At 39.9% G+C, this 24058-nt stretch overlaps 2 protein-coding genes across 11 annotated transcripts in view; both read right to left on the bottom strand.

Annotated features, from left to right (window-relative positions):
• LIMCH1 (LIM and calponin homology domains 1) overlaps window positions 1–24058 on the bottom strand; it is a 240122-nt gene that overhangs the window by 83023 nt on the left and 133041 nt on the right. For 9 of the 10 annotated variants that reach the window (XM_089525164.1, XM_089525162.1, XM_089525160.1 and 6 more), the window contains exons 4-5: window positions 14866–14972; window positions 1640–1670 (exon numbers count right to left, since the gene is read on the bottom strand). In XM_089525164.1, coding sequence (XP_089381290.1) covers window positions 1640–1670; window positions 14866–14972 — 138 coding nt within the window. Of the gene's footprint in view, window positions 1–1639; window positions 1671–14865; window positions 14973–24058 lie in introns of those variants that run through there. The other variant, XM_089525168.1, reaches the window with a different exon arrangement.
• Window positions 5146–8502, bottom strand: LOC149312682 (uncharacterized). The gene is made up of 2 exons (XM_089526949.1): window positions 7965–8502; window positions 5146–5213 (listed from the first exon to the last, which is right to left on the bottom strand). Exons 1-2 carry the CDS (start codon window positions 8500–8502, stop codon window positions 5146–5148), a joined length of 606 nt encoding a protein of 201 aa, XP_089383075.1.

The following is a 24058-nucleotide window of genomic DNA, read 5'->3' as shown; positions in this document are numbered from 1 at the left end:
CATCCATATGCACAAGCCAATGAATAATATGGGCCATGGTGATCCATGAACAGTCAACTTAGAAAGTCATCAGATATGAATCATTGCCGATATGAAGGATCCACTGTATATCTTTTGCAATCCCAGATGGGTTGTGTTTTTAAAGCAAGTTTCTTAAGCTATGATAAGAGTTTTATGGATTTTTCTTCTTTGTAATTCAGGTATTTTCCGAGTGTAGGGGAGCTTATTAAAATTTAGTAAGACACTGAAGCATGTAAATGTATTTGCAGCTCTGTGTTTACTTCCTCCTTTTTAAAAAACTCCCTTTCAACACAATCTAAATGTCAGGCTTATAAATAGAGAAGCATCTACTCATGAACCTATTGAATGAGGGAATGGACACCCAGTAACAATTTCTTTTAAAATGCCTGGCTCTTGGAAGCCTTTTTCAGTGTTTAAATGTTTTTTTAAAAAATTACCAAATTTTCAAAACTACAACTGGACTTCCAACCAGTTCCAGCTTGGGGGGAGGGGACATTTTTGGCAGTCTGTGCCATGGCCATCCCTCCTTTAAGCTCCAACTGCTGGATTTGAATTATGCTGGGATTTAATTTGGATCCTTATCTGGTAAACCTAATTGAATACCATTTCTGGTTAGCAAGGTGAGTTTTTTCTTTTTTAAAAAAGTGATTATTAATAATTACAATAAATAATTATGCCTCTTTTGAAAAACAAGAACCTCAAACAGGTTTTTGTTTTTTAAAAGGAAAACTTGCACCAGGCACCTTTAAATGCAAATATTCCAAATCGTTCCCTTGTATATTCATGTAGTGTTGAAGGAAAAACAATTACAAGCCTGAAGACAAGAAAGGCAGGACAAACTAACAATGCATTTTACCTATGATCATGACTGTAGACATGAAAACTTATTACTGAAAGGTCTTTGGCAGCTCCCTAGAGTGTTAAAAGATGTCAGCCAAACACAACATGACTGTTCAGTAGTTTCAAGTTGACAATAAAACCCAAAGTTTTGTCTGGCTTTGAATAGTTTATCTAACTCTTTGACCAACAAAATTTAAAATGTCTTTCTTCATTCTACAATTCCAAAACTATGACTGTGTCACTGGTTTCAATCAGCAAAAAAAGGGAGCAGAAAAGGTTGTTTTGAAACTACTATTCCATATGGAAATAAAGGGAAGTATGCAACTCTGATCAAGAATGACAGGACTGCCAAGTTCATACGGCACAATTTAGATTAGAACATCAATGCCATTTTTTTTGAAGTGTCAGGTGGAAATCTATTAGCCTAACAGAAATCCAAGTTCCTCTTTGCAACAAAATCACAAAATCTATCCATCCATCCATCCATCCATCCATCCATCCATCTATCTATCTATCTATCTCCCCACACAAACATTAAAACCCTGCTGGTGCCTATGAGAGTTACATACTTTCCTAACTGAAGCTGGAACAAAGATAGCTTTCCACAGAAGCACCAGATCATGAATCGCAAAGAAACAAAGTGCATGCCAATACACAAAAGCTCTTTTGATCCATATAACTACATTTGAGCTTCAAGCCTCATTTATTACAACAAAACTAGCCCATGGTGAGAGGGTGGGGGTGAGGGAGAGACTTAGCTGCAAATTTGAATACTTACGTTTTTCAGCTTCCTAGTACAGTCATGATTCCTGGATGTGCAGCACACACAAAAAGAAGGGAGAGAGAAATATCAGAAAGCAGAAACTCTTTCCAAGAGCTTGTATTATGCAGTAGGTCACATGTTTCCCCTGACAAAAGCCTGCAGGATGTGTCTGCTGGTTAGAAACACATGAAGGCAACTACAAAGATACAGAGCAATCATTCATTCATTTTAGAGCATGAAGCACGTTCCGAGAGTTACTGCAATCAACACAGCTCTTATTTTAGCTACAAATTAAATAAATTTAAATTTAAATTTTGTACTAAGCCAGTACAAAAAGGTACACAGAAATAGGGGTGCACTGTCCTCAAAGTCACTGTATTTTGTTAGATTAATCTTCTTTTTTTACAGCCACATTTACTTTGGTATGACTTTCTACATCCAAGATCATGTTGGTATGATGATATGAAACTTTTACATTAAGAAATGGGTTAAGCATGTACTGATCTGGAAATCACCTGTAGGTCTCACAGATGTTTCACAGGCTTTATCATGGCATCATCATGACTACTGCATTTCTGATACAGTAAATACCCTAAAAGCACCAGAGCCCATTTCAGCTTAGAAACTAAGCAGGGTCACAGTGGATAATAATAATAACAACAACAACATAGTTTATTTATACCTCCCGCCTCTCCCACGGATCAAGGTGGGATTACAACCTTAAAAGACACTTAGTACAATTTAAAATCAATACAACAATAAAATACTAACACTGAATTTACCAAAAATTTCTATTAGTTCTCTAAAAATTACAATTCGTCCGTGAGCCAACAATCAGAGTCAAGGAAGAGCAGTCGTCTTAACCTTTTTATATGGAATTCAGTGGATAAGCCCACCGGAAGAGATCCATTTTGAGTGCCTTCTTAAAGGCCTCTAAGGTAGTAATGAGACGGATCTCTTCCAGTAGGTCATTCCATAATCTTGGGGCCGTGGCAGTGAATGCCTTATGTGAAGTTGTCATTAATCTGGTATTATAATATTCTAGTAAGAACTTCCCAGATGTTCTGAGAGTGCGGGGCGGATTATGTAGGGAGAAGCGCTCTCGCAAGTAACTCGGGCCCGAGCCATGTAGGGCTTTAAAGGTAATAACCAACACCTTGTATTGCACCCAGAAGCTAATTGGCAGAGAGATTTCAGTATTGGTGTTATATGGTCAAACCTAGATGTTCCAGGGACCAATCTGGCTGCTGCATTTTGAACCAATTGAAGCTTCCGAATTTGGTACAAGGGTAGCCCCAAGTAGAGTGCATTGCAGAAATCTAACCGAGAGATTACCAGTGCAAGTACTACTGCTTCAAGGACCTTTCAGTCCAGGTAGGGACGCAGTTGGCATATCAACCAAAGCTGATACCAAGCACTCTTGGCTGTCACATCTATTTGGGATGTCAATTGTAAGGACGGATCCAGGAGTACTCCCAAACTGCGAACCTCGTCCTTTATGGGAAGTGTGACCCCATCCAGGACTGGGTGACAAAACTCCATCCCTGGATTTGGGGTACCTATCACGAGTACCTCCGTTTTCTCTGGATTCAGTCTGAGTTTGTTTTCTCTCATCCAGCCCATTACCGGTCCAAGACAGGCATCCAGAGGAGAGATGCCATCCCTAGTCACTGCAATAGTCAGGGACATAGAGAAATAAATTTGGGTGTCATCAGCGTACTGATGACACCGCACCCCATGTCTCCGGATGATCTCTCCCAGCGGCTTCATGTAAATGTTGAAAAGCATGGCATCCCTGAGGGACGCCAGATGTCAGCTCTCTCTTGGAAGAGCAGCTGTCCCCCAGCATCACCATCTGGAATCTGCCTGAGAGGTAGGAATGGAACCACTGGAGTGCAGTGCCCCCAATACCTAAGTACTTGGATGGGAGCCTGCTAATGAATACCAGGTGCTGAAGGTTATATTCCAGACAAAGTAACTGGCAAATCCACCTCTGAGTATTTCTTGCCTAAGAAACGCAAGGAAATTCACTGAGTAGCCATACATTTGACAGGCAACTTGAAGTCACATCCACAAACACAATAGCAATTATCTTACAAATGGCATCCTGCACTCTGAGACATAGCCTGCAATTCTTGGGTGTCTCTGGAAATAGTTGTAGACAGACATGAAAACCCACACACCCACCTTCACTGTCTGCATGGCCAGCTCTATCATGAGAAAGAGTGAGACCCTTGTTTCAGGTGGCAGACTGAGTGGTGTGTTGGGAGGATCAGAGTCAAAGGACCAATAACTGCTTGTCTGCTGCTCTGCTCTTTGTCACATTGCTGGCACCAGGCCGCCACTCACCTTCCCACATGGCTTGCATGACACTCTTTAACACTGCTGTTAGGCTGCAATGGTCACTCTTCATCCTCCTTCCCATATAGCAGTGGTTCCCAAACTTTGGTTCTCTAACTGTTTTGGACTTCAACTCCCAGAATCACAAGTCAGCTAGCACTCAGGAATTCTACAGCCACTCCTCCTGTGTTCACTTTGTCAGCAGGCCAGCTGCCTGACTGCCTGCCTGATGTGGAGTGCTGCTGCTTACTCTAAGGCCCAGGTGAGACTTTCCTGAGTGTGTGGCCCATTCTCTGACTTGCTTTAACCAGTACTAGCTGATGCAGCAAAGCAGTGCTATGAACGGCAACTTTAATTACAATGATTTGATCTGAGGAAGTGTGAAGCACCGATGGGCAGGATCATCCATGCTGCTGCTGATCTTAAAGTGAAGCCAGAAAATGAGCAAAGTTGTAGGAGGTGGGTAATGAAGATTGCTCCCACTTTAGGTGGTACAATTTCTTGCACTAGCTGTGACTATCTACAATCTGTCTACACAGTCATGTCTATTTTGTGATGGTTTTCAAATTTACAGCAGCATATGCCACAAGTAATACTTTAAAGTGTTACAAAAATTATGCCATTCCAGTATAGTAATTTAAGATTATGAATGTAAATATTGTCACAGTGTGCCTCACGAAAACCACAATCTCAGTTTTATTTGCAGCATGGAGACACTACTGTCTGATCTTTCAGAAATAAAAGAGAGTATGTTAAAGTCATTGAACATTGTAGCAAAGTAATCCATGTTATCCAAAGTAATCAAGTGTTATTCTCCACAACATCTTGATAGTATTTTGTGTATATTCTCTTTATGCATTTTATGTTGTTATGCTTTGAGTTCCTTTTTCAGTCCACTTCTGAAAAGTGCTCTTCTTTGCATATCAATCAATCTTTATTAATGCTTAAGCCAAAGGCCATTCGCATGATAAAATATAAAACCAATAACAGCAATTCAGAATTATAAAATATTCCATCGAATAGCATCAAATAGCATCCAGATTTAATACATAATATACTTCCAATCAATTAAATAAAACAACTTTAAAAGAAAAAAAAAACCACTTCAAGGTTTGGATAAGATCATCCACCTAAGAGTCATTAAAAACATTTTAAAAAAAAACAAAAAACAGCTTCAAAGTTTAGATAAAGTCATCCCCCTGACAATCAACTGCAATGTCTGCTATTACCCTTGCCCGGATTTTGTTTGCTGCTGAAGCAAACAATGAAACCTTATAAGTTACCTTAGAATCAATATCAGACAAGAGATAAAAAATCTTTTCAGAAATGGTATTAGACTGTAAATTGGACAAAATAGATCCCATAAATTTTGTTCTTGGACCAGTATATAGTGAGCAAGAAAACAAATAATGAGGCAAATCCTCGATTTCTGGGGCTCCACAAATACATAAACGGGAATCCTTAGGTGTATGTGAATATCTACCGTCAATCATGGCTGAGGGCATTGTTTGGAAGCGAAGAGCTGTAAAAGCCTGTCTAAGCTTTAGAAATGTAAGATTCCCTAGATACATAGCCATCTGATGGTCCAATTTATATAATCTAAACCAATTGGAAAATTTCGAATTATTAATAGCCACCCTATCCAGATTCACATCATGGTTAAAAATATATTCACGGAGCTTCTCTCTTGAATTCAAACTAGAAGAATTTTCAGTTAGAGCAGGATATAATTCAAGCAGCCTCTGATGTCTTGAGTTCCAGACTTTACAGGTTGATAAATATTGAAAACACAACTTAGGAAAAACCTTAAGCGTAGAATCTTTAACAGATCTCCAATAATTAATTAAAGTAAAGTAAATGCGAGCTCTAATGGAAGGCAGGCCAACCTCAGCCCGGACCAAGGCTGCGGGCGTGCCAGGTGGAAGTAGGAGCAATTTCCTGAGAAACATATTCTGGATGGCCTCCAGTTTGACCATTTGGGAATCATCCCAGCCCCACACGGCAGCACCATAAAGAATCTGGGTTATAACTTTACTCTGATATATTTTGACAGTAGGTGCAACTAGATGACCCCCTGCCTGATTATAGAATCTAAGGATTGCTCCAATTGATCTCACAGCTACTGCTCTACTAGCTTCTATATGGGACTTCCAAGAGAGGTTTTCTGTGAAATGAATGCCGAGATACTTAAATTCTCTGCATTGTTCAATCTGATGACCGTTAATAGAACAACGAAAATCAGAGTGTCTTTTCCCAAAAACCATTACCTTAGTTTTATTATAGTTGATAACAAGCTTTTCCTTGGAGCAAAATGCCTCTAGCTTGGAAAGTAACCTTCTCAGACCTATACGTGTAAGTGAAATTAGAACCATGTCATCAGCATATAACAGAATAGAGATCTTTTTTGGTCCAAGTGTAGGTGGAAAAAATTCTGGGCCAGAAAGTGCTGGAATGATGTCATTCAAATATAGATTAAAAAGTGTTGGTGCCAAGAGGCATCCTTGTTTAACTCCTTTATTTGTAGGGATAGGATCAGTTAGTGAACCAGAGGTACCAACTCTTATCCTTGCTGTTGTATTGGTATAAAGTTCCTTAATCAAAAACAATAAGCGGTTGTCTATATTAGTATTGGCCAATTTATGCCATAACAAGTTTCTATCAATTGAATCAAAGGCTGCTGCTAGATCAATAAAGGCAACAAACAGATGTTTTGTAGGGCCTTCAATTCCTTTCTGGGCTAAATAATAAAGAGTCAAACAGTGGTCAATAGTACTCTGGCCTTCCCTAAATCCAGCTTGTTCAGGATAAATAATCTGGTTATTAAATTCCCAATCCTCCAGTCTATTTAATAGATATCTACTATATAGCTTAGAATCCACGTCCAGAAGGCTTATGGGCCGATAGTTATTAGGATCTTGCTTATCTCCCTTCTTATATATGGGGACAACTACGCTCTGTTTCCAGCCTACTGGAGTTATCCCGGTATTATTGATTTGGGTAAACACCTTAGCTAATATTGGAGCCCACCAATCAGGAAAGTTTTTATATATTTCTGGGGGCATCATATTTTCTCCTGGGGCTTTATTCAATGCCAAAGCTGCAATCAGCTTTTTTATCTCAGATTCTGAAACTGGGGGCCATTGAGGCAGATAGGTAGTTTTTAAATCAAAAAAAGAGTGATGCTCTGCATTTGTAACTCCGTAGAGTTTACTAAAATGGCTATACCATTGTTGTGATGTAATATGCCCAACAATAACCGGTCTAATCTTATTCATGCCAGAAGCTGTAATATCCCAAAACTGTTTCTCATTTTTTTCTGTAACAGCTTGCGCTAGTTGTTTCCATTGTGTTCTAATATATTCATCTTTTTTGTGTTTTAAGAGTGCCTTATAGGATGACCGCATAGAGGCTAAGATGTCAGGAGAGATATTGTCGTTGTTTCTAAGTGCCTGCCGAGAGCACTTCATCAGTGCTTTCCGAGCATTTCGACATTCCAAATCAAACCATTTGTTAGTTGCTACCGTGTTGGGATTAAATTGTTTGTTACTCACCAATTTGGGCCTAAGCATTTGAATGATGGTTTGAAAAATATGTAAAATATCTGAAGTGGAATTTAAAATAGCTGATTGTAGGGACTTAAAGGTAATACTCTCCAGTATCTGATGGACTGAGATGCCCAAATTAATTGACCACCGTATTCTCTGTTCTCCTATATGAATTCCATTTAGATTTAAATTTAAATTTAAATTTTGGGGAGTACAAGGGGGGTGAAATGACCCAGTATTAAATAATAATGACAATGGGAAATGATCACTTTCAACACGACTAATAACTTCAAATTTACAAATATCAGGAACCAGATTTGCAGATACTATTATATAATCTATTGTACTTGTTCCCCTGTTGGTAACATAAGTATATGGACCTGATGTCAGATCGTAGTGGGTTCCGTTAAGGCACTGCAAGCCATGCAAAGAAAGAATTTCTATAAGCTTAAAGCCAGCTTTGTTGGTAATTATATCCTTTGAGACCCTAGGGACAGGTGCACTATAAGCAGTTGATCCTTGGTTAGTACTCTCCACCTGCCTTGAGTCATTTCCAATTCTAGCATTAAAGTCTCCACAGAGTAAAAGCCTTGTAGAGGGATATTGACTCTCCAAAGAAAATATGGTTTCAGATAAGCTATCCCAAATATTGTTAGGACCTACGTTCTTTGCTAAGTTAGGGGGAAAGTAAACATTTATGCAAATTAGGGAACCAAAACACATGCTCTTGATGACTAGCACCTGTATACAATGTGGAAAGGCACAAGTTATTGGTTGAATCTCCGCCTGTAAATCAACAGATATGAATATTGTAAGACCGCCACTACCACGGCCTCTTGTACAACTTTTAACTGCGGGAACAGAGAATGCTTGAAATCCATAGAGAGATGGCAAATTAGTTTCAAGCGCCCATGTCTCTTGTAAACATAGAATTTTAAAAGTTTGAAGGTAATTTGCAAAATCTGCATCATGGAACTTGTTTCCCCAGCCCATGATATTCCAACATAATAAGCTTAGTTGTCAAGCTGATGTTAAGTCCATGTCATCATCAATATTCAAGAGTTTTGTTTGAGCTGGATCCTTTTGTTTGTTGGATGCTTCATGCAGAGAGGGTACAGTGTTAACTCTCTTAGGTTCCAAAGGTTGTACTGTAGTTATAGTTGTAAGGTCCTTTTTATTCATTGATAAGAGAGCATCAATAGAACTCATATCTAAAGCTCTCTCCACCTCATGGACCTCAGCAGTAGTTATTGAATTCCACAGTGGTATGGCCAAATCCTTTGTGGTAAGCAGCATATTTTTAAGGTCCTCTACTCTAGATGTGATGTCATGTTGTTCTATATTAATTATTAAGTCACTTGGATCTGTGGCCTGTTTCTCTGTGGGTTGCCTCTCTGCCATACTGTTGGAGGTTTTAACTAAGTTGGGCTTTGGTGTGGTCTTACTCAAGGTCTCTTTAGGGATTCCTTTAGGAATTATCAAGTGAGCATTACTTTGATCTGCAAGCCCCCCACTACCATGCTTATTAGGGAACAGAGGAGATATAATTTGATCACGAAAAACCTGTGCTGGAATTATTTGGAACTTGAATAAAAAAGGTTTCATTTTTAACAACATGAGAGGAATTGTAGATTGTTCAAAAGTTAACAGGATTCGCTTATAAGTTGATATATTAGGAAGCCATTCCACCGCAAGGATATCAATGTCGTAGGAGGGCACCTGTAGAAGTTGGCTCAGCGAAGATCTAATGGTTCCATTGGACCTCCATCTGCCGTTATTTATACTGTTAAAAGCAATTTGCAACATAACTTGGTTTACTTGTAAAACCCTGCTATGGTTTCTTTCCCCCATCTCCTTAGAAGTTACTGGTAGACTGCCTCTGGGGTTGTTGGTAGTGGGAATCCTCACTTTACTGGATATTTCTCTATTGACATAATCTGAATTTTCTTTTGCCACTAATTGCTTCTGCATGAAAGTCTCAAAGGAATGTTTGAGAAGCTCTACCTGATTAACAATTTTCCCTAAGCGCTCATAAATTGAGATAACAGTATGAGCTGTTAAAAGGCATTGTTTTGTCACAAAGTCAGGAGGATTTAACTTGTTTTGCTTTGTGAGTTGTTCCTTCTCAGTATCTGGCAGTTTCTCCCATACGGACTCATTTAGTTCCAGGGACACCCCTTCATGAATGTTAACCGGCTCACTCCCTGAAGATGCTAGAAGTTCAGATAAAAGCTCATTTTCTTTTCCCAACACAAGAAAGTTGTTAGCAGTTGGAATTGTAAATTCTAAGTTTGAGTTTGCCAATGTAGATGGAATACTCACAGTTTCCTCATTAACAAGTAAGTCATCGATTTTAAGCTGTTTGGAAGCTTTGTTATGCTTATTTGTATCTGGGCTTGTTCTACAGCGCTTTTTATTGCCCATATCAGTAATTTCACCAAACAGTCTCTCCCTCGCTGCTGCTGGGCTGCCAGGTGGGAGGGGGGATATTCCAGGGGCCAGCTAAGCCCCACAAACGCTGCCTCTCTCCCTCACTGCTGCTGCTGCTGCTGCTGCTGCTGCTGCTGCTGCTCCTCCTCACCGAGGGTGCTGTTCCTGGGCCTCTTTTTAAAGGGCCCTGGGCGGTGCCCTTGCCTCTGTTGCTGCTGCTGGGCTGCCAGGTGGGAGGGGGGATATTCCAGGGGCCAGCTAAGCCCCACAAACGCTGCCTCTCTCCCTCGCTGCTGCTGCTGCTGCTGCTGCTGCTGCTGCTGCTGCTGCTGCTGCTGCTGCTGCTCCTCACCGAGGGTGCTGTTCCTGGGCCTCTTTTTAAAGGGCCCTGGGCGGTGCCCTTGCCTCTGTTGCTGCTGCTGGGCTGCCAGGTGGGAGGGGGGATATTCCAGGGGCCAGCTAAGCCCCACAAACGCTGCCTCTCTCCCTCACTGCTGCTGCTGCTGCTGCTGCTGCTGCTGCTGCTGCTGCTGCTGCTGCTGCTGCTGCTGCTCCTCACCGAGGGTGCTGTTCCTGGGCCTCTTTTTAAAGGGCCCTGGGCGGTGCCCTTGCCTCTGTTGCTGCTGCTGGGCTGCCAGGTGGGAGGGGGGATATTCCAGGGGCCAGCTAAGCCCCACAAACGCTGCCCCTCTCCCTCACTGCTGCTGCTGCTGCTGCTGCTGCTGCTGCTGCTCCTCACCCTCTTTGCATATCACAACCATGTTTGAGCTCAGTTAAAAGGATGTTGGCTAAAATACTGCATATGCATAAACTCAAGGGCTTCAACAGGACTCAATATACAACTGCATTACAGCATTTATATCATACACAAAAGTTCACAGTCTTGAACCTTATGTCAGAAATGTTAGCATTAGACATAAGACCACTGTCCTTTGACAGCTCATCATCCAGTAAACAGCTGGCTTAAGATTTTGAACAAGATCACAGCTAAGCATGAGGAACCCAGGATTACAACAGATGTCAATATACCTTCCTCTAGCAGCCCATTTGCTTTGATTTTGGCTCCTCAGAAGCACATGAGCTAAGTCTAGATAAACAATACAGTATGTGACCCTCTCTAGATAACAGCATTTGCACTTTTGAGTGAAGTCCAGTGGTTGCAATGATGGGTGGGGATGAATTTCTGAATGCTATATGAACAAATAAAAGGCCAGTTGCTTGGGAGATAGAGAAACAAATAAAATAATAAGGCTCTGGGCCATTTTTGCTTTCACAGATCAAAACTTGTTAGGAATGCAGAGACCTGTAAGGAAAGTTAGGGAGAATGACTCCTTCACCCATCCTGCTTGTTCCACTACTGGTCCAAGGATATACCTATGGTTCTTTTGGCAAGTTAGAGGTTTAAAAAAAAAAGGGGGGGGGGAGTGTTGCTGGAACCAAGAATCCAGACATGCCTTGTGTTTTTGGTTCTTGAAATCAAAATGTTACATATAGGACTTTCTTGCAAGGGCCACATCAGGGCTAGGCTGGTAACATAGGCTGCCACAACAAAATCCAGCCTTGCTCCTTCCTCTCTCTGAGTAAAGAGGACTCAAAGGCACAAGCAGCCTGACTTCTAGGAAATGTACTCATCATGCTACTGAGCCTTGGACTGCCAGGAACAAGTGTGGGGAGGAGTGAGGTAAGAGAAGACATAAGGAAAGTGACAAGCTCTAAGGGTGAGCTCTTCCAAATCATTGCCCCAAGATCCACATCATGGCTGAGTTACCGCTTCAAAAGCTAAGCCACAGAGAGAATCAATCGAGGAAGTATATCATTATTGAGTTTTTGCAAGGATGACTGTCAGCTAACTTTCACTTACTGCTTAGGACTGAAGTCAGGTCTTGCAGGATTCAGGGCTCTCTAGGTATGGGGTTTATTTTTTCAACCTTGCATAGCACCGTGTCTCCCTGTACAACCCTGCTAGAACTCTAAGATCTTCAGGGAAAGGCTTTCTCTTGGTCCCACCACAATCACAGGATGCTTGGTAAGAACACAAGACAGCGTGCTTCCACCCTTTGGAACTCCCTTCTGCAAGTGGATAGGTTGGTCGCCTCCCTACTCTCCTTTTGCTGGCAGGCAACAACTTTTTTCTTTTCAAGCAGGCTTTTAATATGTAATTGTACACAGGGAGGCTTTTTATGGGGGTGTTAGCTTTTGTATGCTTTTAATGATTTTATATTTTTAGCTTAGCATGTTTTTAATGATTTTATATTTTAATTGGTTTTATTGATGTGATGTTTTCAATTCTGTTTTTAAAGTTGTATTGTTTTTAAAGAATCCTTTGTGAGTCTTTAGGACAAAGGTAGCACATTAAACAAACAGACAAACAATTCCTTACTCATTCTTGGTAGAACTTAGCTCTAGATTGAGTGCACCCAGTAATCAAAGAACCTCAGACCTGATGCTTATTAGACATTGTTCCAAAGAATAATTATAAGGGAACTAATGTAATTTCATTTGTGACAGTCAACAGGTCTTGGACCAGCCAGAATCTGAACCAGAGATCATCTTGGAAACACAGGAGGAGCCCTCAGATCAACTTGGGAGAAGAAGAAAATAATAAATAAAACCAGCGTTCTTCATTCCCAACACTTCAGCATTTCAGTGTTCATTGCTCAATGTAGGTGGGTAAGGGAGAGATATTTTGCCTGATCTAATTCTGTCTTATGCACATGCAGACACACTGTCTACTGTTTCCATCAGACATTAAACAGGCTGATTGTTTAATCACAGGGCCATCAGCTTTCAAGGATCCTTTAATGAGTACTATAAACCATCTTGAAAGCTCCTTTAATCTGCAACAACAAGGTACTTAATTTTTCTGCCTATTTAGGAGCATTCATAGCTTAAATATGATTAAGAGCCATAAATTTAAGTTTTGAGGGTTTTTGTTTTTGGTTTGTTTGTTTTTTAAACCAAAATCCTTTCATCTTACTACTACCATATCATTTGTTTTTAAAGGATCAGTTTTTAAAAAAAAAAGCAGGAGTGGAATTTTGTCTTCACAGTGCCCCAAGCAAAACATTCAAACAACCATAAATATTTTCCAAAAGATACTAGTGCCCCTGAGCTTGCCAGCCCTCCTGCCCCATCATCTCACTGTGACTTTCTGACTTTCCTATCTGAATGTTTTCCATCAAAGATCATGATCTACTGATAGCATTATAAAATTAATCTTCTTTCTGTATCTGTATGCGAACCTCTCAAGCTGAAGGCTTGATAAAGATGGCCTGCCAAGGGCCAAATCCACTTGGCTTGCTTATCCCTTCTTATAGCTCCTCTATCATAGTCCCTTATAGTTCATATAATTCCTCTACTTGCTGTATACATTCTCCTATAATATCACACACTCACTCTATCTTTATACTTTCCCTTTGGTTCCTGAGCAGCAGCTATATGTGGTCACATGGAAAATAGCAAAGGCCTGTAGAACTGAAGGTCATAAAAAACTTTTAAAATCTATGCTGGTTTTATAGGAATTTGGCATTCTGAATCCAAAAATGACTTCAGATTTGCTTCATCACATACAGTTTTTCACAACTTGCTTTCACATTTCTGTGTTGCAATACGTGATTGAATGAAATGATCCTGCAAAGAATTATCCTTATAAATAAGGATTAAAGTCTTCTGATAGAACTTCAGAACACTTTAATTCACTGTTATTTTTCATGTAAAAATCCATTCAAAAACTCTCAAAGAAATTGCACTGGGACATCAGCTGGAACATCTGGCCAGAAAGCTACACTAGAAAACTGGCAAAGAGGCACTTATGCACTGACTTGATAAAAAAACCTGTGTAGCACAACATTTTTATTGTGGTTTTTTCAAATCCATCACCCAAAAATACATTAAAATAGCTATAATACTAAAAAAGGGTTTTTCATCACAGGCCTGTGTAATTTCCTTCTCCATGTGGTGCTACAACAAGAAGGCTGCCCCAGCCAACCCTGTGAAGTGCCTCCTTACCAGTTTTCTGGAATACTTTCTGGCCAAATCCTCCTTTGCATGGGTGTTTGTTAAAAACTTTAAAAGAACACCTGTGGGAAAAGAAACCGGAGTTCCCTTTGGTGACTAACTTCACTCAGCTTTTATTGCTGCAACGAAAACCCACTGTACAGTTATTATTGCATATAAACCAGACAAAACAGACAATATGCAATATCCAGCAAGACAGATACTGGTAAACAGGGTATAAAATACAGGATGTATAATTCCAGTAAATTTCCAACTGCTGAGTTTTAAATCGTTGCCAACATTGTTCTGTTCCTATGGATCCTGAGACTTGCCTTCCATTCAGCCTGAAAGAGGCAACCCACTTTTAATATTAAACCATACAAGAGTTTTATTCCTAAAGGAAACAGCTGTTTCAGACAAGCAGTACTTATTGGGAATGCAGTGGGGCAGGAATCACAGCAACCCCATGATCCTGAAAATAAAGAAAATGTACTCTTTACCTTTGCCTTTTTAAAAAATGTGCATATTACATACAAAAATGAATGTGATGGTGCATCTAGTTTGGCCCACTCCTTATTCTACTCTTTCCTCTCACCTCCAACTCTTAAAGAAATAAAACTAAAAAGAAAAATAGTTATGGTATAGTTGGTAAATTTTGTTTTGAATTTTGGTCACATAATTGGCTACCTATAGCACTATTCTAGGTTGGAATGTTATTATTCGTAAAAGCAATTTTAGAATTGCACATCATTTCATGATTGCAAAGGGATCTTGTATCTGTAAAGTATGTTACAGTGAACATTATGACGTTTAATGTACTTCTACCAAGATCTGTACAATCCTTTCCACATGGCAAAATATCGATTTACAAATATACTGCAGACATTCATGTTGGTGTAATCCTAGAAATGCAAATAGCATTTCACTTACTTGACTGTTGCTCTGTTTGAGGTGTCCTGCAGGTCTCCCGGGTCAAAAAGCTGAGATTCTTTCAGTCCCAGTTCCTTACAGCCTCTTAAGAACAAGGCAATGTTGTCCTGAAATGAAGCAAACACATTTGATACCTCTTTGGTTATCACAGAAGATTATCTCCATTTACTCGACTCTTTCCCTTGCTGACCTAAATGGCCTGGATCAATTCCAGTTACTTAAATCTTCCAGATCTAGAACTAACATGTAGCTTTGTTATATAACAACATCAACATGCAGAAGATTTGAGATATGAACTGTAAGACAACATTTCTATTCACAACTGAAAAATGTTCAGTAGGTTTTTTGGATTTTAAAAAAAATCTCAAGGTAACTTTCATGAAAGGTTTATGTAAAAGTGCTTAAACAGTGACATATATTCATAAAGCAAGAGAACCCACTTTGTCCTCTCCACTGTTGTTGTTATCCTTGACAACTGGATCTACTCGGGGTAACTACAGGTCAATGGCAAGACACATTTTGGCTTGCCATTTTCCTTCTTATAGCATAGTTTTATTATTGTTACTATTGAAACACTTAATGATTCAAGCAACTGAAACCATGTAACTGGCCAAATATAATAAAGTTTTATCAAACATATTGCAGCTTTGCAGGATTTTCAAGTCACACTGCTGTCAAGTTTTGTTTTGTTTTGTTCTTTAATTTATGCTTGACTTAAATATACTGTTAAAAAGTATGTCTTGCTGATTTCAACAGAATTTAGTTGCACTGAGTTGCTGCTACCTAGGAAAGCACAAACGTGTACAGTCTGCACTGTTAGCAAAGAAGGTGCAAAAAGCCACTAGCCCACACAATTCCATAGTTCTGTCATAGTTCAGGCACCAGAACACACAAAAGGACCATCAAACAATCAAACCAACAACAGTGGCTGGTGACTGTTAAATAAACAAGGCAGTGAATAATCCATTCCAGCATTTTGGACAGCCTTAGAGGAGCTATCCAAGGTGCTTAACTAGTTTGGAGGTAAAATTCAGTGTCATGGATAGCTACATTCATGCATGGAGTAAAACCTGGAATGGAGTCACCACCCCATTGACAGAGGAACCACTGTCTGACACTGTAAACTAAAAAGAACAACATGCTTCATGTTCTTGTAATGAAACAAATCAGGAATCCTGAACCTACGGTTCAAAGACCGTAGTCAAGCATTAAGCTTCCCAAGATAAGTTGTCCAATTAGATGGGGAAGTCTACAAGGAAAACATGAGGGATGATAACCTTCTCTCACTATTGTTGAACAGCAATTGGTGCTGAAAGACATATTGCCTCTGATATGGAAGGCAGCATATAGTCATCACTACTAGTAGCCATTGTTAACTCTACTACAATGGTGAGATGGGGTGGGGGCTAAAACAGCTTCCAAAGCATACAGAAATTTGGGCACAACCTTTGCCTTTAAGTCATTTCTGATTCATGGTGACCCTAAGGAGAACACGTCACATGGTGCTTTTGGTTGTTGTTGTTTGCAAGATTTGTTCAGAGGGGTTTTTTGCCTTTCCCTTCTTCTGGGGCTGAGAGTGTGTGACTTGGCCAAGGTCATTGACTGGTTTTCCATGGCTGAGCCCTGGTCTCCAGAGCCATAATCCAACACTCAAACCACGACACTATGCTGGCCCTACAAATATAGAGAGGAGGGAGAGGGAGTGTTACATAGAGAGAGTCACATATATATAATCAAATATATATAATCAACATGCAGGCCTCCAGATGTTGTTGGACTGCAAACTCTAACCAGCACAGCCAATGGCAAAGAATGCTGGGAGATGCAATCAAAGAAAAAATGGTGAGTTGCATGATTTTCATCCCTCACTAAAGGAAAAGCTAACACTGGGCACACCCTCCCCCACAAAGGACTTTAAAAGTATCCCTTCCAGGAGACTGGAAGGTTCTTTTCCCAGTAACTTTTGAGTCTGAAGGTACTGAGGAAGTGAAGCAAGCAACAGAAATGCATCTGAGGGCCCCATGGGCATTAAAGGCTGTGAGTAAGACTGCTTCACCACAAACCATTTTCATGTGGTTTATTTTCATGTGTCTCAACTGCAAGATAAGATCACAGTGTGTATCAGCTTCATGATGAGCAAAGTGAACCAGTAATGATAGTTTCAGGGATTCATCACTCGGGGTGGGAGACAACGTTGTTATTGGACTTTAAGCATTTCTCAACATTCAATCTGCTGGTTAAGGTTGATGGGACTTGTGGTACAATAAAATCTGGAGGTTATACACTGCCTCATTTATGCTCTGCATGAATAAAGCAGGGCAGTGTTACTTCTTATTGTTTTCTTTTTTGGATGCCAAAGTGTCTCAACCCTCTGCTGTAAATCTAGAAATTCCTGGATTACCAAAAAGCATTTTCAAGTCATTAACATTTAAGAGAGTCAGGGGGTGGGGCTTGTGAAGACCTTTGTTTTGTTTTGTTTCATTTAGGCAGAACTTGGATGATTAATTGCTTTAAGGGTTGATTGGGGAAATGGCTTTTAATAATGTTCTGTAAAAGTCCTTCAATGCCTGATTTTTTTTAATGGACATGCTTTCAATTGCTTTTACAGTTGCTCCTCCTTTCTCGCAGACTTGAGATCCATGCTCTTGATTATTCACTGAGGGGCGACATCTGTTATTCTCAATGGGGTGTGCCCCCGCAGCGCATGCTCTGCACACACTTTCAGGCACACATCCCATTCAAGCATATGGGACTTGAATATCTTCGAGTCTCCATTTTCGCGGGGGGGAGGGGTTGGAATGGATCCCTCTCGAAAATGGAGAGCTGACTGTAATTCTATTTAGAGTTTAATTATATTAGAACTTTTGCATAATGTAATTCTATTTACACTTTTAGCTGTATATTTTTTATCTTCTATAAGCTGCCTTGAGTCCCAGGCAGGAAATAAGTGAATGAATATACAAATTAATAAGTAGCAGAGGTAGGCCAATTTTTGCCCGACTTTGGGAACTTATTACACTGCCAAAACCACCAAAATGCACAGACATACGTGCCCGGCACAGACACACACAGTCAACACAGATGTAGTCACAATATACTTGTGGTTTTGAAAAATTACATTTTTTTTCCACCTTAAACAGCACCCAAGGGCCCTACAACCTATTTAATTAGCAACTGCTATTCTCAGGAGAGATGATTCACCTGTATTTCTGGCCAGGAAAAGGGCAGTCTAGAAAGTCTAGAAGGCTCAAAGGTTGCAACAATCCTGGGGACCACATGTAGCCTACATTATGGTCCACCTGTGCCATAATTCAAGCACTGGTTCTAACGTCATTCAGTCATAGCTAAAATAGTAGATGAGTCATTAGGAATTAAAACAGCGGTATGCTTTGCTTTAGGGGCTTGTAAAAGTATAACACCAGAAGTTTAATGTTCAATTTTGACTGATTACACATGTCTGTATTAGGGCAGAAGGTTACTTTTATTGCTGAAATCCTCCCAATGCTTTTGATTTACAATTCTCACCAGCAGCAGCCAGTGGTAAAGGATTATGGGAATTCCAGCCCAAAAACATCCAGTCCAAACACATTTGTATTGTGATGCTATTCTATTTCATCCCTCCCTATGGCAAGAATGAATAAACCCTGAGTTAACAAAATGATATAATCTTGTGATCATTCTTCCTTTTTAATTGTCCCCCAGTCTTTTTAACAAGAAGATCTGAAAAAAAGATAAACATTAATGCTTCTGCAAATCTTATCTACCTTTCTGTGATGCTGGAGACATACTAAGGAAAAGCATCCCTCCTCTCAAGCTTGTCTGTTCCTTTCCTGCCTCATTGTTTGTTTTGTACTTCTAGTTTCGCAAGAGTTGCACTCTTTATTATTTCAGTGTGCAGCGATCAGTTCACTAATCGCTATGGCATTTGGCAAGCCAACATCTGTGTGTGTATGCACATGCGCGCACGCACACACACACACAATACAGTCCCCACCACTCCCATTTCAAAAGTCCTGGCTTGACATTTTAGAGGCCTAGATGTTCACTGAATTCAGCCTGCAGTCCAGAAGCCAAAGGAACGAGAAGGCACATGCTGAGAGAAAAGTATCCTTCTTCCAGGATCATATCTAAGGTTTCTTTTGGGTCTGGTTCACTTGTGAGGACAGAGCAACTCCCAGGATCCTGCTCAGGCTATTACTGACTTCATAGCTTCCATTTCCTCAGAATACCTGTATGAAAATGACAATCACTTCTTTATTCTTACTTCTTATTTTCCTGTGTGTGCATGCTAACCTTGTGGTACTCTAACATTGCTGGGTGGAAAAGGCTTCAGTTTGCAGATTAAGTTCAGGGGCCTTTCTTCCAATTTTTGCCTGCTAGAGATATGGAAGGAATGGCTTTGCACACAGCAAGAGGGACTCTCCTCCACTTGCTTACTACTGCTGAAATCATCGGCCTTTTGTTTCATATCATTTTTAAAAACAACTTATAAAGTTGGATGTAACACTTCTTTTTCCTATTGTAATTTCCATTTGCAGTCTCATAGCTTTGTAGGTGCACAATGGAAATTACTTATAAAAATGTTTTAAAGGGCCTAGCTGCAACTTTGAGGAGAATGAGAGCAGTCAGTGTTCTTCTTGCTAGGTTCCCCTCTTAACTTGGAAGAGCATCTATCCTACTTCTCCTTCTTTCTGCTTTGCTCCACAAAATGGTGAATGCTGTTTCTCCCTGCTCTTGTACCACTCTGAAGAAAATAAACTTTGAAAAGTCCTTCATTTTTTCAATTATTCACTCTCTTCTTTCATTTCAGTGCCTCAAAAAACTATAATATGAAGACATGTCTACTCAGAACTAAGTCACATTGACCACAATGGTGTTAACATCCAGATAAGGGTTCCAATTGTGCCACAGACCTAACAATGAGAATAATACAGGACAAGGGTTTGCTGGCTTTCCAGTTGGTTTGGAAGGGTGAGTTGTAGAATGCTTTCCAGCGGAGAGGCAAAAAGGGAACTAAGATGGATGTTATCCTATCGCTATTTACACAGATGCTCAGACCTCCATTTGTATGCCTATGTCAAACAACATTTTTTTAAAAAATGAATAAACAGGGCTTGACTTACAACCATTCCTCCTCCCAATTCAATGTAAGCACCATAAAGCAAGTGACAAATTTGCCTTACAAAGTAATACAGCTCTACTGACATGGTATTAAGAGCACCACCCACATCTCTTACCATTACAGTATGATGCAGTAGTCTTTGGTACAGAAAACCGTTATAAACCAAGGGATACTAAGAGGTATTCACTCCATTGTGCCTAACCAGATATAATTGCCTTGTTTAAAACAAAACAAAACAAAACAATAGTGGGACAGCAATCTTTCACACACAAATAGGCTTACAGAGTAGATTCTACTCAGAGGAAAAACTTTATTTATAATAGCTTGGCAATTCACAAATGTTATATCTCTCTCTCCCACAGCAAATACAAATATGTGGCATTTGGCTGGGGGGGGGGGATATACGTAGGGCATGCTGTAGTCAGAACAAGATGGGCATCTTTCCCCCAACACAGACACACATGACAGACAGACACACCACTGAGATGGTGAGCCAATGATGGTATCTACACTAACTCTGTCTGAAAAAGATTGTTGTAATCTTTTAATCTCATTGGCATCCCATCCTTCACCCAATAAATTCATAATGGTGAATTGTCCATTTTATCCTCACACCCTTTCTGTGGGACACTCGATGGTAACTGTCACAGCTTTACGGGGTTTCAAATCCAGAATTTCTTGTTTAGGTCCATTCTTTCTCTATACCAGGGTGTTCTGTTAGAGGGGGTGGATGTTGAGAGAATATTATTGGAGTGAAAGGCCTGCTAGAGCCTACGTTCCAGCAACAGCTGAGGTACCCATCTTAGAATAATGAGTTTAAGGAACCAAAAATGCAATCAGAAAAAAAATAAGTTTAGGATCATCAACAGGAGGAACACTTAGTAAAGAAATATATTCTTGGATAAAAACAGCCTGATCTTTTCTAAACTAATCTAAAAGATAAAAGGATGAGAGCAAGAGAGGTTGTGGTATATCTGCCCTCATCAAAGAGCAGATGGGAAGTGAGGAGAAACATGAGGCAGAGAGTTGGTTCCTTTTCATTACAACAGAGAGCAGTTACTTAATTAAGTTTGACTGAGCCAGACAGTTATCTGCTCATAACACATTTAGAATAAGTAGCCAACAGAAGAAGGAAAAAACCAAGCAGAAAAGGAAGGCAAAAATACTAATCCCTCTGTGTCTAAGCCATTTTATCCCTATTGGACAAGAGAGCAGCAAGAATAAGTGCAGAAGTTGCTGTCTCCTCCAACATCTGTTTCTACATCACAGTGTATCTTATATAAATGATACAGAAATGTCTTCTATTTGACGTAACTATGAATCCCCCCCCCCCCCCAGGTAACCAAAGCACAATTAACAAGCGCCTTCCTCTATTCAGAAGAGACTTTGAAGAATATTTCCATACAAAACTAGTTTCAGGAATTGATGTGTCAGGGACCAGAGAGATGTGACTGTCTTGGGGTACTTACTGGAGCCAGTACAGAATGGTCTGTTTAGATACTCTGCCGAAAATAATAAGTACATAAAAATTAAATACAGTTTGGTTTATTTTAAACTAAGCTATGCTGCACATTAGGCCAGATTCTATGGACATGTGTCCTTTGTTCTTATATAGCAGAGGAAAGGGGAAATCACAAAAATGTGACGATGTCTTGGCCTTAGCTCCTGACCTTATATGCTACCATTCTTCCTAAATGGGAAATGAATGAATGGGAAGAATGCACAAGAAGAGGGAGCTTCTTAAACATCATCATATTGGTATGAGAAGATGATAGAGGTAAGCAGATCTTATGTGTAACAGGGCCCAGAAATGCAGAACATCAAAAACAAGCAGTAAACCCAAACAGCCCAATAATGTGGCATTCTATCCACACACTTGAATACTGCAGTTGCAAGGTCACAAAAAGAAATAGAGGCATTTCAACATGAAAATAACACATGGAATACACTATGTTACCAGCTGGCAAGTCTTACAAAGCTTCTTGTAAACACGGTGCTGCTATTAATGCAACTATATCCATCCATTTATCTTTCCTGTTTTGTGTTTTCCTACTGCTGTCAAATTAAGCAACATTATCTTTCATTTAAAGCCAATAAGTAGGAACTATTGACCTACTCCAATGCCCTTTCCAGCAATGAGAACAAACATTGACGTGGAGGCTGTCATGCCACAAAGCAGCCACAAAGTCATGAAGGTGGCAAAGGTAATCTTGAACAGTGTCTGTTACATACCATTGTGGCTGAACCTAAAGAGAAGAATAGAATGGAAAAGTTACTTCTGCAGGGGACAACAGTTTTCAGAGTTTCCCCGTCAGTACAGTCACTCCCGTTCAGGGAGTTGTAGTCCAAAAAAGCAACTTTTCTAAGCTCTGAACAGCAGGAAGCCCACACTCATCCCAAATCTGCATTCCCAAAAGAAAAGCAATAAAATCAGTACAATTGCCAAAAGGGCTCATTCCTACTGAAGTTCATGGCCTCTTAAAAAGGGAAGAGCAACAAATTCCTTTCCTCTTTTAAAATTAAACATCTACATTTCAGATGCCAGAGAATAAATTTCAATAATCTCTAATCGTGGTTTAGTTTGTTTGACTAAACAAAACCAAAAATTGTTCTACTGTGTGGGTTTACCGCATTTTAAATGTTTTCCAGTAACGCCTTTGCAGTTTTTGTGCCAGTGTTATATAAAACAAAACCCAAGAAAAGCCTTTTCAATAAACATCAACAGTTTCTTGTTCTCTCACTCCTTAAAAACATATTAAGCAAGGATGTGGATCTGTTATAACTAAATGGGATATTTTAATCCTCCTCCTACCCGACATTTGAGTATGCCAGAATACTACAAAAGTCACAAAGAACTAGACCTGCATGATAGGCACTGTATGATGTGATCACCCCTAATGCTTTACATAATGTTCCCAAGTTTCCGACACTTGCCATGTATATTTTTAAATGGGGGAAAAAATTCGTACACTTTCCCCCCACCAAATCTATTAACTTTGCCATTTGAGTACCCCCCCACACACACACATATAATGTAATGTACTGAGATTTAAAAAGTGTCCCATGTCATTTTGAGACTGAAAGATGATACAGAAAAGCAGGTGAAAGTGCTTGGATGGGAAACAATCCTCCCCACACCCACAGTCAAAGATGGGAGGACACTGAGCACATGATCACTTGATCCAACTCAGAAAGGACCAAACAGAGGTACTGATGTCATGACAGGCAGAGATGGAATGACCTGGTGCAGATATCCACAGATGGTTCCTTGTAGAACAACCATAAACATTATTCAAGAATGCCTGGGGCCAAAGAAGGTTGCTAACAAAGAAATAGTGTTGGAAACCTTTGAACTGTTTCTCAGACATATCAGAAACAATTATTTACCATTTAATCCAGAAAACAAAAGGAGAAGAATAGCATGTATTCAACAGGGATCAAGGGGAACCCTACAAAAGCCATGATGTAGAAGCTAAATGCCTATGTCGCTTTACTGATCCTGGCAGGGGTGTGTCATGGACAGCATGATACATTGGACGAATTGTGGCATCCAATCCCAGAATACTATCACCTCAGAGCAACAGTGAGTCTCAAAACATTTTGGGTACTCATAAAATATTTGAAGTTCAACAATAGGGAAACAAAATACACTAATAAAGTTTTTATCTATTGCTGACCATTTTTCACTATGATACACAAAATGAATGGATTTAATCATTGCTGAACATTTGATTTATTTGAAAAGTAAATGCTCATACTGGCAGTATATCTTAATAAACTAAGGTCTGGAGTGGAAACCATGCCTTGGGGAGCTGGGTATATTTAGCCTGGAGAAGAAAAGGTTAAGAGGTGACAAGATAGCCATGTTTAAAATATATGAAAAGGTGTCATACTGAAGAGATAGCACACTTGTTTTCTGCTGCTTCAGACAAGGACCTGGAGCAATGGATTCCAACTACAGCAAAAGAGATTACACCTGAACATCAGGAACAACTTCCTGGTGGTAAGAGCTGTTAGACTGTTACGTCTTGCCTCCAGGAACTAGGGATGTCCCCTAGGTCTAAAGACTCT

Source organism: Sceloporus occidentalis, unplaced genomic scaffold (genome assembly GCF_023333645.1).
Source record: "Sceloporus occidentalis isolate IW3139 unplaced genomic scaffold, rSceOcc1.0.p SCAF_5, whole genome shotgun sequence".
Classification (NCBI taxonomy): domain Eukaryota; kingdom Metazoa; phylum Chordata; class Lepidosauria; order Squamata; family Phrynosomatidae; genus Sceloporus; species Sceloporus occidentalis.
This window is presented reverse-complemented; position numbering and strand designations above follow the sequence as displayed.